This window comes from Sciurus carolinensis, chromosome 5 (assembly GCF_902686445.1).
Source record: "Sciurus carolinensis chromosome 5, mSciCar1.2, whole genome shotgun sequence".
Classification (NCBI taxonomy): domain Eukaryota; kingdom Metazoa; phylum Chordata; class Mammalia; order Rodentia; family Sciuridae; genus Sciurus; species Sciurus carolinensis.
This window is the reverse complement of record NC_062217.1, coordinates 35,001,264-35,016,650: the sequence shown is the minus strand read 5'-3', so window position 1 is coordinate 35,016,650 and position 15,387 is coordinate 35,001,264. Positions and strand designations below refer to the sequence as shown.

At 36.0% G+C, this 15,387-nt stretch overlaps 1 protein-coding gene across 1 annotated transcript; it reads right to left on the bottom strand.

Annotated features, from left to right (window-relative positions):
- Positions 1–2,827: 2,827 nt before the first annotated feature.
- Nhlrc3 (NHL repeat containing 3) lies at positions 2,828–15,146 on the bottom strand. The gene is made up of 7 exons (XM_047554501.1): positions 14,820–15,146; positions 14,355–14,510; positions 13,909–14,056; positions 11,636–11,836; positions 9,847–9,938; positions 7,467–7,579; positions 2,828–6,888 (listed from the first exon to the last, which is right to left on the bottom strand). The coding sequence occupies exons 1-7, from the start codon at positions 14,901–14,903 to the stop codon at positions 6,636–6,638; spliced, it is 1,047 nt and encodes a 348-aa protein (XP_047410457.1). The 5' UTR covers positions 14,904–15,146; the 3' UTR covers positions 2,828–6,635.
- Between the last annotated feature and the right edge of the window lie 241 nt (positions 15,147–15,387).

Sequence of the window (15,387 nt, the reverse complement as noted above, 5' to 3'; positions counted from 1 at the left end):
GGTGAGATCATAAAATGGTGCAGCTGCTGTGCAAAACGGTGTGGAGGTTCATGAAAACTTAAAAATAGACTCAGAGATCCCCTTTCTGGGTGTAGGTCCTAAAGAACTGAAAGCAGGATCTCAAAGAGACATGTGTACACTCATGCTCATTGCAGTGTTATTCACAACAGCCAAGAGGAAGTAGGCCAGTGGACCACTGACAGGTGAATGGACAAAGGAAAGTGATACAGACACATGATGGAATATTAGCCTTTAGACGGAAGGAAATCCCATCACACGTTACAAGGTGGATGAAGCTTGAGGACAATACGTTAAGTGAAGTAGGCCAGTTACAAAAGGATAAGCACTCTGATTCCACTTACGTGAGACATCTGAGGTACTCACAGTCAGGCAAGCACAAAGCAGAATGCTGGTCACCAAGGACTGGAGGCGGAGGGGGAGCTGTTTGTTCAGTAGAGTTTCGGATCTGCAGGATGAAAAGTTTCTCGAGATGTTAGACCACGTTGCGAATATAGTTAACATAACTGAACTGTACAGTTAAAAATGATTAGGAAGGAGATTTTACATTGGGTGGTTTTTAACAATAAAATTTTCTTTTTTTTTTTTTAAGTAAGAAACCCTTGGGGCTTGGCACAGGGCATATGCCAGAAATTGTCAAATAAAAAAATTTTTTCCTTAAGTCTGATAACATGATTTTACAATCAGATATAATCAGCCTCTGGCAACTACTAAATGTTTTGTGATTACTCTCAGCAATAAGGGTTCAATATTAAACATGCCAAGATGAAAATCACTGGAGGGAAGGGGGCAGGTATTTTGTAAAGTTCAAAGGAAAAATATTGAAGAACACTTTTGAAGGTCATTTGGTCAGTTACATGTGGTTTTTTGTAGCTAACACATTTTGAAAGACTCAAATCAGCAGAGTTCCTTGAACAAGTGAAGCGGGGTGCTGACACCATCTTCTCTTAAATTTTTCTTGGTTAAAATGACGTGGTAGGAATCTAGTAGATAAAGATCTGTATTGTTTATACTCCGGCATGGTAATTTAGAGTCATTTTGGTTCAGATTCCAAAATAACATTTGAGAAGATTCTTGGTCCTTTCTGTCAGTTGGCATTCTCTTGGGCTCATATCCAGTGAAAATCTAAAATCCAAACAGCTGCAACTCAAGTATCTAAGCGGGAGGGTCATATTAAATAATCTGTGATCTCGAGGGGTTGTGAGATGGCTGTAGTGAATTCTTATAATTTTATTTTGCGTCAGCATCTACTTTGGATACAAATTTAACTTTCTCATACCAGAAGCTGGGCTCAGTCTCTCTTGACACAGTTTTCAATTCTACACCACACCCAAATGGCTCAAGTCAGTGGCCAGAGAGGAAAATTTAGAGGCCTCTCCTCCCTAGCAGACTGGTGCTTTGGTTAAATGGAACATTCTGACATTTTGTTGAAATTGAAAGTGACCTGTGCAATCCAGGAAAGAGGTTTTCCCTGATTTATTATGCCCTCTTTGCCGGGATCTCCTCGAACGTGTTTCCTATTGTGGTGGTGGCTTCCACCTGAAGAACCAGGGATTGTGCCAGGCTGGATTTTCCCTGGACACCAGGGAGAACATAGGGTTGGGATCCAAATGCAAGAACGATGGTCAGGCAGGCATAGCTGGATATAGGTCAGATAAGAGCCACAAGGGCATCTGATGGTTGAACAGGTTCTCCTGTGACAGAACACCCAGTCTCTGGTTTGAGAACTATTAGGCCATCCACCAGGTTGAAGTGTATGCTGCGTGTGGCACTGGAAACACCCACATCCAGCTCCTCTTTGTAGCCCATCAGGGCAGGATTGGTAGCTGCTCTGGTACTGCAACCCCTGTTTAGCTGGGGGCTCGAAAGCAAAGGTACATTACAAAATGAACAAAGGAATTGAATGAAAACAAATTGTAGTTTTGATGACGAAGCTGGAGTTGTCTCATTTACTATCTAATACTGTGGCCAGTAGCCACCCATGACATCTAAATTTAAAATATATAGAAAATTCAGTTCCTCAGACACACGAGTTACATTTGAAGTGCTCAGTATCCACATGAGCAAAGGACTACCATATTGAAGGGCAGAGATACAGGACATTGCTCACCATCACTTCTATGAGTGATGAAGACTGCATGCAATTAGTGGCGTATGCATCAAATATGAACACTTGATATTTACCATTATTGGTTTAAAGACTCTATCCCCTTCTTACACTGCCCTGGATTCTGCATCATGTAAAAAATAAAAGTTTCTTTGTGTTCTATTAAAATTCGAAGATGTGCTGTTTTGTTTCACCTGTAAGGATGCATGCAAAAAAAAAGAAAAAGTCCTTGCTCTCTAAAGAATTAATCCATTTGCTTTAATCAGGTAAGAGTTATATATCTATATTTCCTTCTTTGCTACAGCTACTCAGAAACAACTTAATGCTTAAACTCTGTAACCATTATTAACCTAGGTTTTGAATAAATGTACTTTTATCCCCTCTCCCATACAATGTTTGACAGTCGATCAATGTATTCTAAATATTTTATATTAAGGAAACAAAATTCCTTTTGGTGATAGGTAGAACATAGTAAGTTGTATATAAATAGAACTCTACTGCCCTCTTTGTTTCATGAATAAAAGTTTCAAGCAAGTCATTATGGTCAAGTTTTTTCCAGTGGTAAATGAAAGGAAAAAAATCTCTAACACTTATTGCATCAACATATAGTATACATCAACACCAAAAGCCATTTTGTGAAATTAAATAATTAGTATAAATGAAACTCCAAGAGATGAAATAATACTTAAATAAAATTGCAAACATAATATTTATTGGTAAAATACTGATATGTCCATTAAAGTCAGAAATAAGGATATCCCTATCACCACTATTATTCAACAGTTTTGAATGGTGTAGCTACTGTAATAAAAAATTTTAATAACAAAAATATGACTATCGAAAGCTATCTTTATGCAGTTATCTTTATTTTCAAAGTGGAATATCAAGAAAATACAAATATACATAATACTAATTAAAAGTAGGAACATTTTTAAGGTAAATAGAAGATAAAATTAAGACCTCTCCTAATATCAGTGACTAATCAGAAATAGGAAAATGTATAGTAAAATTTGATACAAGAATTTAAATTTGTCACAAAAGAATCTAAACAGAAAAAAAGATGAAATCTTCTTAAAGGATATAAAATAAGGCATTAGAATGATTTATATTCCTGGACACAGAATCTTAAAACCATAAACATATCTTCTTTCCCAAATTAATGCAGTTTCATTCAATATTGTGTTTCTTGGAATCCTGCTTTCACCTTAATGCAAACGTTCAACTAAGTGACTTCAGACACAAAACACGTATCTTTTCTTTATGAATTACATAGAAGAATTAAATTTTATTTATTATTATTTACAATGCAGGAGGTAAAGTTTTCAAGAAATGCTATTTTTATTGTTCCAATTCTACTTCGTTCTTTTGTATACTCCTTTTAGGAGTATCTACATGTTAGAGGATTGGTTTGCTCTATCAACTCATAGATTCTATGGATAAGTGCTAGGTACAGAAATGATTTGACTTTGCTATAAATAACCCACTTTTCTTATATGTAAAATAAACAGAAACCACAAGGCAAAATTGTTTTTTAAAAAAAAAAAAAAAAACTAGTACTAAGAAAAAGAATTCTGTTGATAAAAATGCATCTTCTATTGTACTACACTCACATAATCAGATTATCATTTTTTCCTTTGTTTAAAGTGAATTATTCACCTCAATCTGTCAGTTTGAATTATTGAAAAGATTTAAACTTTTTTTTCAATGCAGAAAAGTTCAATTAAACAGTATTTTTCCAACCCTTGAAAAATGTGTCATCTGTAAACCCATTTTCCTCAAAAGGTAAGCAAGATGCAGAAAAAGCATAGGTATGGTTAACACTGTAGATTCAATTTTAAAGTCAAAGCTATAGAGAAGGTTGACATTTGCCCATTTATTTCAAGAAATGCTTACTATATGCAGAACTCTAGTGCCCTCTTTTGTATGAAGAACATAATGCAACACAAGTGCAAAACGGTACCTTCCAGAAGTAGGGCAATGGTTTAAGTAGGTTGTTTTTCAACTAGCAGTCAACTACTAATGGCAGAGGACTTACTTGCCAGAGAGTTACTTGCCTGAGTAACAATATCCATTTCTTTTTTTTTTTTTTTTTTTGGGTCTTAATACTTTTTGCTGAATGTTCTGATTAGTTCTGACTTAAAATTTTTTGATTATTGCTGAAAATAAAGCAATTTAAAGTCATATAAATGTAGGATTTTAGAAAAATGATTGATATATTTTAGGATGCCTAACAAGTAAATCCCTAGGAGTTCCCAATTTTAATGTTGGTAATACACTCCTGCTTTCAAATACTAAGTGTCTAAAACCAGCAAAAGCCCAATAAGTTAGGATTTTGTTGTTTTAACCTTATAGCAGCAGTGCTTGAAGAAGTCTTTTGCTAAGTGACCTACACATGAATTTAACAGTTCCTCTTTGTTTCACATTAGACTGCACCTAAGTTTTCTCAGGATGACAAACATTTCATCTAAAGATTCACTCTTATAGAGGAAGTAATAAAAAACAAACAAACAAACAAACAAACAAAAAAAACTTAGCCTTTGGTTTCTGATTGGAACACTTCCTCCCTTCCCGCCCCTCCCTACTCCATGAATGAGCCCAGAAAGTAGAGGCATAAAGAGGTTTCACTTCTACTGTAAAAACATAAGACAATAGGTAGTTATTACCCTTAGTTGTAACCACCCAACACCTCAAACAAAGCCAGGCTGTTTAAATCCTCCAAGTAACCTCCATCAATATTTATGCATAGCACCTTACATTTTATAAAGATGGGGACATTCTCTGAGCACCAATCTGTGATATTACGATTGCTGAGTAATGGAGTAAGAAGTCATAAACTGTTTTTTATGATGATAAAATCAATCTTTAATTGGAAAGTCAGATAATATGGACTTTTCTTTCAAAATTTTAATATGCATATTTTCAATGGAAAACACATTTATCATTCAATCAATTAATCTAAAGGAAAAAAGTGTAATGCTGTGATTGCAAGGATACCAATCAAACACTTTTTGCAGATATACAGAAATAACATTTTCAGCAAGTTTTATAAGACTTGAAGGGCACATCTGTACCTGGTGAACACCTCATCCTCACAGCCTCGTGAAAGAGGAAATGCCACCATACTCCCACATTACTCAAAATGAAGATAGTGTGTTCAAGATCAAATAGCTGCACAGACACATTGACCAAAGTCCTCAGAATACAGGTTAGGGTTTCCTGTTGGAAGATTTACCTTCCTAACCACATTATGATCCATGTATCTGAACAAGTGGATTCAGTCATAAATTCATTATGACTCCAGACATAATGGGGGAGGAGCAAAGTCAGCTCAAGACTCCTCATATGCTCTACAATCACAGTATAACACTGGGATAAAGGGGATGGAAGGAAAGGGGAAGAATTTTGAAAGATCACAATATAGTAAGGTTCCCCCAAAACCTAATCTAAGCCAATATTCAGACCAGTGTGAGGGAAGAGGATAGAAATAGAAGTAGAAATAAGAAGGCAGGAAAATTTTCATCTTAATTGCTCCAAAAGTTTGGCACACCTCCATATAAATAATTCTCCTGAAAATTTTTTTTGAGGTAGACAAATGTTAGAAAAGAACTGAGTTCGTGCTAAAAAAAAAAAAGAAAAAGAAAATTGTATAGAAAGAATTAAGGAGAGGCCCTATTTTTAACATGAACCTTTAAAAATTCTATTTATTTATAAAAACTCCTCTCAGTAAAGTGCTTATTGGATGTCAGATACTCCTATATTTATAGATCACATTAAGCCTCTTATAGCTAAAGAACAAAACCCAACTTGGGCTTTTAAACATATTTCCCCCTCTGCGTGCCCTGGCAAATTCCTCCTGGTTTTGAAGTTCAAGCTCAAGCTGACTTCCTGGGCAGACTCCACGAATTCAATTACATACTGTGCTCCTACTAATGTCCCTCTACACTTGTGCGCTGCTGTCTGTGCTGTGACTGTCTGCTTGTCTCCCCACTGATCTCGAGCTACACAAAGGCACACAACAATGCTTCCTCATTTTTGAATCTTCAGGACCTGGCAGGTACTCAAATTACTGAAAAGTTTATTTTATTCACAATTTCTCAAGCAGTCCATTTTACGTAAGTTGAATGGACTGGAGGTTTGCAGTTCTTCACAATATCCGATAAATTATAATATGAACTCATTTTTAGTCCCACTTTTTCTTTTCTTTTTTCTAAACCAAAGGAGTTATTTGCTAGGACAAATAACTAGGTTACAATCTTAGTTCCTCTTTCTGACACCGTTTTTTTAAGTTACATTTCTTTCACTAAAATGTCCTTAAGCACTTAGTAAGTAAAATTAAATCCCAAGAATATCAACAAAACATGATTCTTAATGGCATAAAATCAAAAATGAATACTTCTGATCAAATAGATCCAGTAAAAACAAATTCTTGTGCTTGGCTACCAATGGTAAACCCTTAATGAATCTCTGAATCTGAACTGCCATGCCATCAAGCATCTCCAGGAATAAAACTCTATGCACCAAATGCAGGAACATAGCTATTCAGAGGGACATATTTTTGAACTTGTTTTGCCCCAATTTCCGCTACATAGATTGCTCCAGTCTTTCTGTCGACTTCTAAGAGATGTGGCAACACTTGATCTGGTAGTTGGATTGTGCTGATCACAGAGCAGTCACCAATGCTTCCCACAGGGGGTGCTGCCAGAAGGGACAGCCTGCTGAGATTCAGCTGGGCCACAATCAAGTACTTCCCATCCGGAGTAAATCTGAGGAGGAAGACATTTTACATAAATGCATATAGAAGAAACATAAATGCTTACTTTTAAAACATTTTTATTCCCCTACAGCATTAAACAATAGGCACCTACTCAGAGAAATATTCTGTTTAAGGAAAATTTTAATTTGGTTTAATTCTGTTGAAGGAGTAAGACATCTATGATGGTACTTGTAGCCAAAAATTAGCTTAAATTAAACCAAACCAATATGATAGCAGCAAACAAATAGAAACTAATACAGAATTGGAGTTAGGCTGGGTCCAATGCTGTAGACTCAAATTTTGATTTTTCTTCTTTGTTTAGAAATTTGCCAAAGGCTATAGGAGATGTTTAGCACATATTTATTATCTCTGATACTGAAATTCCACAGAGCACTGGAAGTATAACTGTTTTCACTTTGTCTGGGATTTAAAAAGCCTGGATATCAAATTTCTGTATATATATTTTTTTGTCCATTTTCACCTGATTAAAGTTAACAAGAAATATTCTAAACTTTTGGCTGGCTTCAGAGGAAGTCAATAATATAAATCAACTAAAACAAGCATTTTAAAATAAAAAGGAATAATTACCTAACTGAAGAAGGTCCTTCTTCTGTGAAACAACTCTTCCATTCTCCTAACCACTCTCCAGTGTCCTTATCAAACACTTGGATTCTTTTATTTCCTCGGTCAGCAACCCACACCTGAGAAACCAAAAACATACAAAATGGAAAAAGATCTGGGATACAATAAAAAAGAAAATGAATGCTTAGTTTCATCAGTAAATACATTATCTCAGCATTTACAGTTACTAAGGAGTATCAAGTCCATTTTCAGATGGGGAGAGAAAGGTTAGAATCCTTATCTAGAGTACCCTTACCAGCAAAAAAGTCTAACTCTATGGTCATGTGTCTTAATCCAAAGCCTGTAAAGGTCTGTCTACTGAACTAAACATGCAAGTAACTAAAATCTGGACAAGTCTACCACTTCTAATACAATGATTAGAATTAAGAGGTACTGAAAAAGACAATACTCATTTAGTCCTCCAACAAGTATTCACCTTCACTGAGCACTGCCAGCCTGCCTGTTCCCAGAGCAGGCGACAAGTAAGTAAGTGTTGTCCAAAGTAAACTATTTAAAGAAGGAGAGTGGGATAAACTTGAAACACATAAAGTATGATAATAGGTTTAATTTAGGTTTGCTACAGGTAATGAGTTATTAAGGAACTGCTAGTGCAGAATAGGAAGTTAGATTCATTCTAAATGGCATTTCATGTGTATGTGAAATTAAAGCATGCATAAAGTGCAATGGCTTTTGATGACATGTGCCTAGGGGCTGTAGAGAGGTAGGAAGAATGAACAGGAGGGGAGAGCTAACTTTGCTGACCTTTGTCCCCTGCCCCACATTTCAGGTCAGTTGGATTTCTTGGGTTTATGGAATCAGGAACTTTTTCTGCAGGGAAACTGATTTTATCTTCTTTGATCTGTGAATTTTGGTAGCCACTGACTTCATTGTCAAGCAGAAACATGATGTCTAAGTAAGGAATTTCTCACGGTATTTTCCTGATCTTCTGATTCTTTACTATGGTCAGGTCTGCTTAAGGATTTTGGAATCACTCTTTTAGACAAATGACCAAGGTGGAAATAAAGTTAGCACTCTGGGATTGAATGACAATCTACATTGTTAGCAAATTCTTTCCTTCTTCACACTCAACAAATTTTGATGATAGGAAATCCTGTTTAAGAAATACTAAGTCTTTAACTCTATGTGAATTAACTCATGTAGAGTTGTCATGATGAATTTATCATGTAAAATGCTTCAAATAGCACTGCTGCTGTTATAAAAATACAAGTGTGTGGAAATTAACACTCACTTCTTATCACTCAGTACAGAGTACTCCCATTGAACATTATGTCTCTTAGAACATTCCTCACCATCTTTATATGGGTCCAGGTATTGCATGCTCTGAAATTTGGTCTTTTTCTTAGCCCACAACGGGAAAAATTAACCAAGCTCAGGAAGATAATGTATAAAACTAGAATTCTAACATTATAGTTCTCAATTCATATTCAAAGTTCATGTGGTCAGTTAAGTTTTTGTGGTAGATAGTTTTAATGATCAAAACATTCTTCATCAACATGGAAAATGGAATCATAATTAGATGGTTGTTTACTGCACACAGAATCAGAAATGGAAATGGACTAAATGTCCAATGGCATAAAGGCAAAAAAGCTGATGCACTATGAATCAAGATGTTTAGCTGTCTAACAAGGATATATGAGCAGTGTGTGCTAGGCAGTAAAATATGAAGCAAGAGAAATTCAATTTGTGCTTTCACAGCCTACAATCTGTTAGGGGAAACAACTAAATAATGATAATATAGCAGGATAGTTACTACAATGAAGAAGTATAGGCTACTTATTGTAGGAAAACACGAAGACAAATACAAAAATTTTTGATGGAGGTTTGATGGTAGAAAGGTAACACCAAAGAAGTGACATCAGAAGGTGAGTAAAGGCTAAAGGAGGTGGTCATAGGTAGGGTAGAAAAGACAGGAACAGACTGACATTTTTTGGTTAAAGCTTTCTGTCCCTCAGAGTGCAACTAGTAATAAAAAGTTTGCCTATGTGACTCTTTCAAGTTTTCAAGATTAACCTCTCCCATCCTCTTTATGAACAACATGTTTTTCCCAAGAATTGACAAGTTTTCCTCTATTTTAAACACTAGGGCAACATTTCTTTTCATCTAACTTTATGTTAGGATCCATTATTTGTTCCTTCTAATCTACTGTGTTCATTTCTAAATACTTGGGGAACCCCCTTGGTAAAGGACCCTAACATTTGTAAGAGAGTATGAGTGCGTACCTGGCTCCGAAGTTGACCCAGACATACCTACTAACACACAGATCCACATGCCCACACACACACATATGCAGACACATTGTCCCAGACACAATGACATGGTATTTTACCCGACCAGATGAATCAAGTGTAACACTGTGAGGTATGTTGAACTTAGCAGGCCCTGTCCCTTTTTCTCCATGCAGCCAAAGGATCATGAAATCTATAAACAGTAAATATATGTGGTCAGTGTAATATATGGAATGTCTTTATATATTTGTGTATTGTATTTTGTAATAAAAATTGCAAAATTATATACCCTCATTGACTTGACTATGCTATCCTGGCTTTCTATCCATACATCGATTTGCCTAATTTTTACAATGCTTCAAGCAATTATCTACTTTTTTTTTTTCTTTTTTGGGTACAGGGAATTGAACACAGGAGTGCTCTACCACTGAGGCACATCCTCAGCCCTATTTTGTATTTTATTTAGAGACAGGGTCTCACCGAGTTGCTTAACACCTGGTTTTTGCTGAGACTAGCTTTGAATGCGCCATCTTCTCTCAGCCTCCTGAGTCACCAGGATTACAGGCATGTGCCACCACACTTGGCTCTACCTTAACCATTATTTCCATTTGAATTTTTTATGATGTTTTCAAAATCACTGTTCAGGGTTCATCTCTCTTTCTCTCTCTCAAACTGATTCCCCTTCCCAATATATCTTTTATTTGGTATTATCATTTCCCTGAGCTTAAAAATTGACATTATGTTTTTATAGTCTGACTCCTTTATTACCAACTCTACAGGGATTAACCGTGGTCCTACTTCTTCTACCTGTGAATGTAACCCTTTTTGGAATTAAGGCTGCTGTAGATGCAATTATGTTAGGATACTGAAATAAGATTATTCTGGATTTAGAGTAGGACTATATCAGGATATATTTCTAGTGAGTTCTATCATTTGGAGGGTAATATAATTATCTTATCACTTACTTATATATTTTGTAACAGTTAAAGGAAGGTAAGATGGGGTAAATCTAAAAAATCCTATGAAAAAACAACCAACCAAATTCAGGAGACAGATTGAATATGGGTGTATTAGTTTCCTGAGGCTGCCTTTAAAAATGGCTACAAACAGGTGGCCAACAGAAATGTATTCTCACAGTTTGCAAGAGAAAGGAGGTGGGGATTTGAGACACAAAGCTCCTTTCCTGCTAAGATCTACCACCTGGAGATCTTGCAAGATAAAGTCTCCCAGAACACCCTGCCTATCCCTCTTTTTGCCTCCCACCCAAACCAGTTTAGTTCATGAACTACTTCATGAAATTTTGTTTTGCCACCAATTTAGTTTCTCCATTTCCTAATTTTTATTGTATATTAAAATAGACTCTGGCATTCCAGGCTCCTAACTCTCCATTCTTAATTGGATAGGATTTGCACTTAGCTCTCTCTTTATTTCTGTGGGGTACCAGGGAAAGAACGCAGGGGTGCTTAACCACTGAGCCACATTCACAGTGTGATTTTTTATTTTTTATTTTGAGACAGGGTCTTACTAAACTGCTGAGGCTGGCTTTGAATGTGTGATTCTCCTGCCTCAGTTTCCACTGGGATTAAAGGCATATGACACTGCACTCAGCTGCACTTATCTCTTGAACCTATGATACATTCCCATTGCACCTCCAGTTCCTTTTGGAGGAAAATCCTACCCTTGGTGAAGAAAAGTAGACCTGGTAGTAGAATTATTTCTTGTTGGTAATGCCACTCATCAGTTTTCTAGTTTTCGCCCAGAAATACATTTAGCCCTTTACAAACAGCTTCCTACAAATCACTGTTACAACATTATACCAAGTATCAAACAAATTAAATCCAACTTAAAAAATATTATTATCTTAATGCCATAGAAACATAAGCCATGTACCTTGGGACAGTTTGATCAATCTGTTATTCAATCCTCCATCCCCATCCACAATGTAAATATCTCCTGTGTCATCTACGTATAGTTCTGCAGGGTTATCAAACTGCAGGGGATTCAAACCTGTGCCTTTTTCCCCAGGCGTACCCAAAACTTGAACAAGATCACCAAAGGTATTGTATTTTTTAACAGTATGACCATAGGATCCTGTAAAGATAGACATAAATGTCTCACTATTAAATTTCTGCACAACATTCAGTTTTCAAATAAACTGAGGGCAAAACTCTGATAGAATTAAATAGCAATGCAATGCTGAATGGCTCAAATACTTAAATTTTATAATTGCCATGCTTCTTGGTAAGTTACAAATTTGTTCATGAATTAAATTAGTTACTCCAAAATAAGTGAATTCTAAATTCAAATAAATTAAAAAAACCTGACTCATTATAAAGAATGCTCATGATGTTAACAAATTATTTGTGTATCATTTTCTTTTTTAATCTTATGACCTTGAAAAAGCATGGCTTATAAAAGGAAATCAGAAGGAACTTAAAATGAATAATGTATATGGGAAACTGTTATTTCAGGCATAAACGTACAGATTTTAAATTTTATTAAGTCAAGAAAAAAGTTCTCTATAACACAAACTTCTTAAAGTACATTTTCTCCTAATCGAAACAAATTAAAAATTTTGAACCCATTAATTTTTTGCCTAGGAAGACTTTCCAAAGCAAAGCATCTTATTTTCTCACATACATTGAAATTTGAGTTAAAATGATCTAAACAAAAGAAAAATGTAGAACATTAATAAGCAAGGGAAAATCATAAAGCAGTTAACAGAAATCAACTTAAAGGCATATAAGACCCAACTAATAGGTAATCAAAAAAACTAACTGGTTACCCTAAGCTTACCAGAAATAAAGTGAATCAGTTTGCATTACAATTCTATCTTAAAAAATGTATTTATTATTATACATGCTTTGGATCCTTGAGCCAAAGTTTGCATCAATAAGAACAGTATCATTTGAGAAAGCAAACCTCAAGGTTTCTTAAAAATTGACAAAGAAGATAGAACACTAATAAATAATTTTTAATGACTCATTTGCAGTTGCATTTTCATTAGAAAAGTATTTTCCTTTGAAAATGAGAAAAAAAAACATAAAAACTTGTTTTCCAGATTTGTGGGTGGAAAAATAAATTATCATGGAAATATAAGCTCATCTGTACTCTTTTTATTTCCGAGAACAAGTGAAGTCATGTTAAAAAAAAAAAAAGGATGGCATGAATGGGATAAATAAAAAGTAAAGACTTTTAACAGTGAATTAATGTGGGGAAGAAGAGTAAAAACAGTAAAATCTCATTAAAGTCTTACAGAAAATTCAGAGGCATTCTAGAGTTTTTGTTTTAACCAGAATTTTGCCATCCAAAATGCAGCTTAAAATAAATAAGTTATCCATTATCTGAGGTCCAGAAATTTTTTGGGTTCTGAGAACAAGTGTGATAATGACACTATTTATAAAAACAAAACCCCTTAATTCCAAAAAAATGACATCTTAACTAGCTAGAACTGGGAACAGGACATCCTTCAAGTCAAGAACATAACTTGACCCTGGAACACTACAAATATTCTATTTATGATCCCATGTCTTCCTGAGTTCTTCAGGTAATGACAGGCTATCTCTGGTATTGTCTTAGCCATCGGCACAAGTGAATTGCTTTTTCTGAAAAGTGTCCTCATAGCTGCAAATTAAATTATGCTTACTTTGTTTTTCAGCACTGTCTACTGAAAATATCTGAGACAGAAGATTTCAGACATACTTCAGTCAGCAGAATTCCACAACCATTAACACCAGTTTCTGCAAAGCTCTGTGTTCTGGGCAACAAAGTAATGATGGTTTCTTAGAACAACCTCTTTTGAAAAAGACCTAGCATGGGAAAGTAAGAACTAAGAACTTCACTCATTCCTTTTAAAACATCGCTATTTTATTTGGCTTTATTAAAGAGGCGTACTCTCATTTAATCTGAGAAGAACCACCAAATACTTAAAAGAGGAAAAGACCTTGACAAGTTTAAAAGATCATAATGATTACAACCTCCTTGTTTAATTTCTCAATTCTGCAGGAGTACAATATAAAGATTTTTAGGAACCAGTGATTTCAATGAATTATTAAAGAATTTACGATTAGACTTGGCAACTCTGATTTTAAAATGTACAAGCAAAAACATGGATAAAGATGTGATTTCCAGCAAGGCAATTTAATAGATATTACTACACATACCACTTCCTACATCTGTGATCCAGACGGATTGTTCATGTAGTGTACTGGCTGCAAACATACCATGTGGTGTGTCAACTGTAAAATTCCAGGCTCGTAGGAAATATCCATCCTCTGTGAACACTAATACCTTTGGGATGTTATCCCCTCTCTGAAGGTATACAAAAATAACTGCTTAGACGGCATCGGTTTAAGGAATGGTAATCTTTATTTTGTCAGAGAGAAACAAAAATGAAGTTAATTGAGAAATTTAGTAATGTTTAAAAACCAATTTCGAAACCTACCAATATTAATAATATCTATCACATTTAAACCAAATTATCTTCTTAAACCAACTCAAAAAAGTTGCATAACTAGAATAATATAAATGTATATGTATACGTAGTACAGGAAAACAGGAAGTCTGCTGTTTCCTTTGTCTTCATTTAAAAAAAAAAATCCTCACTTACTTGGGCTACATAAACCAATCCGTTGAGTGAGTCAACTGCAACACAAAATGTTGCTCCTGTAAAGTAGTCTGAATACTTAGGCCAACTCAAATCCAGCCGGTAAGAAGCAACTTTCTCCGATTTCCAGGAAATTCGAAAAGCAAAATTTCTTAAAACCTTAAGTAAAATTAAAGATGAAGATTCAGTGTGCCCTCCAGGTTAAAAAAAAAAAAAAATTCCAAACAAATGCGCTTATACATCTAAAGACCAAAACGAACACAATAAAACTTAATTATTCTAGAGCTGGGGAGGAGGCAAAAATACTATCCACATAGCTTCTTAACACCTAGGGGCGAGGTGACTCGTCAGTGGTTCAGCCTCAAGGGCAGGTTTGGGGACGAGCTGGTGCGGGAGCCAGGGCCCACGACCTCATCCCAACCGTGCCATTCACAAAACCGACAGTCATTTCCTCACTACTCAACTCACCGGGGAGCCACAGAAACGCGAATGCAAAACCAGACTTGCAAGAAAAAAGGCGGCACCGGCCGCGCAGACCCAAAATCTCGCCATGACCAGAGCTCGGAGACAGAAGGGTCCACAGGGGAAGGCGGCAGGAAAAACCCTAGGCCTGAGTGCCTGGTCGCTGCACAGCGAAGACCCTTATCTCCTATCCCCTTCCAAGAGGCACAAAAGAACAGAGACTTGAAAGAAAGTAAGTCCGAGAAGATTAGTTCCGGGTTTCTAGAGACTTTACAGGTTCCCGCCCCCATGTCAGGTGCCCAGAGGGCCAAACCAGTGACCATCCTTCCCCACCCTCCGGGATGGTGTGTGTAGCTGACTTCTCCTAGCCACCCACATCGGGGCTCCCTTAGATATGCCTTACCCACTTGTCGTTGATTCCTTTTAGTTCAGGTTGAATGATAAACGCGTCACATCGAAAACCTGAGAGATAAGGGAGAAGTCGCACTAAAAAAAATGATTCTTAGGCTCTGAGAAAGATTTAAGCTGCACCCGATTCCAAAGTATACAGGCATCCGCTGTGGATGCCTACATT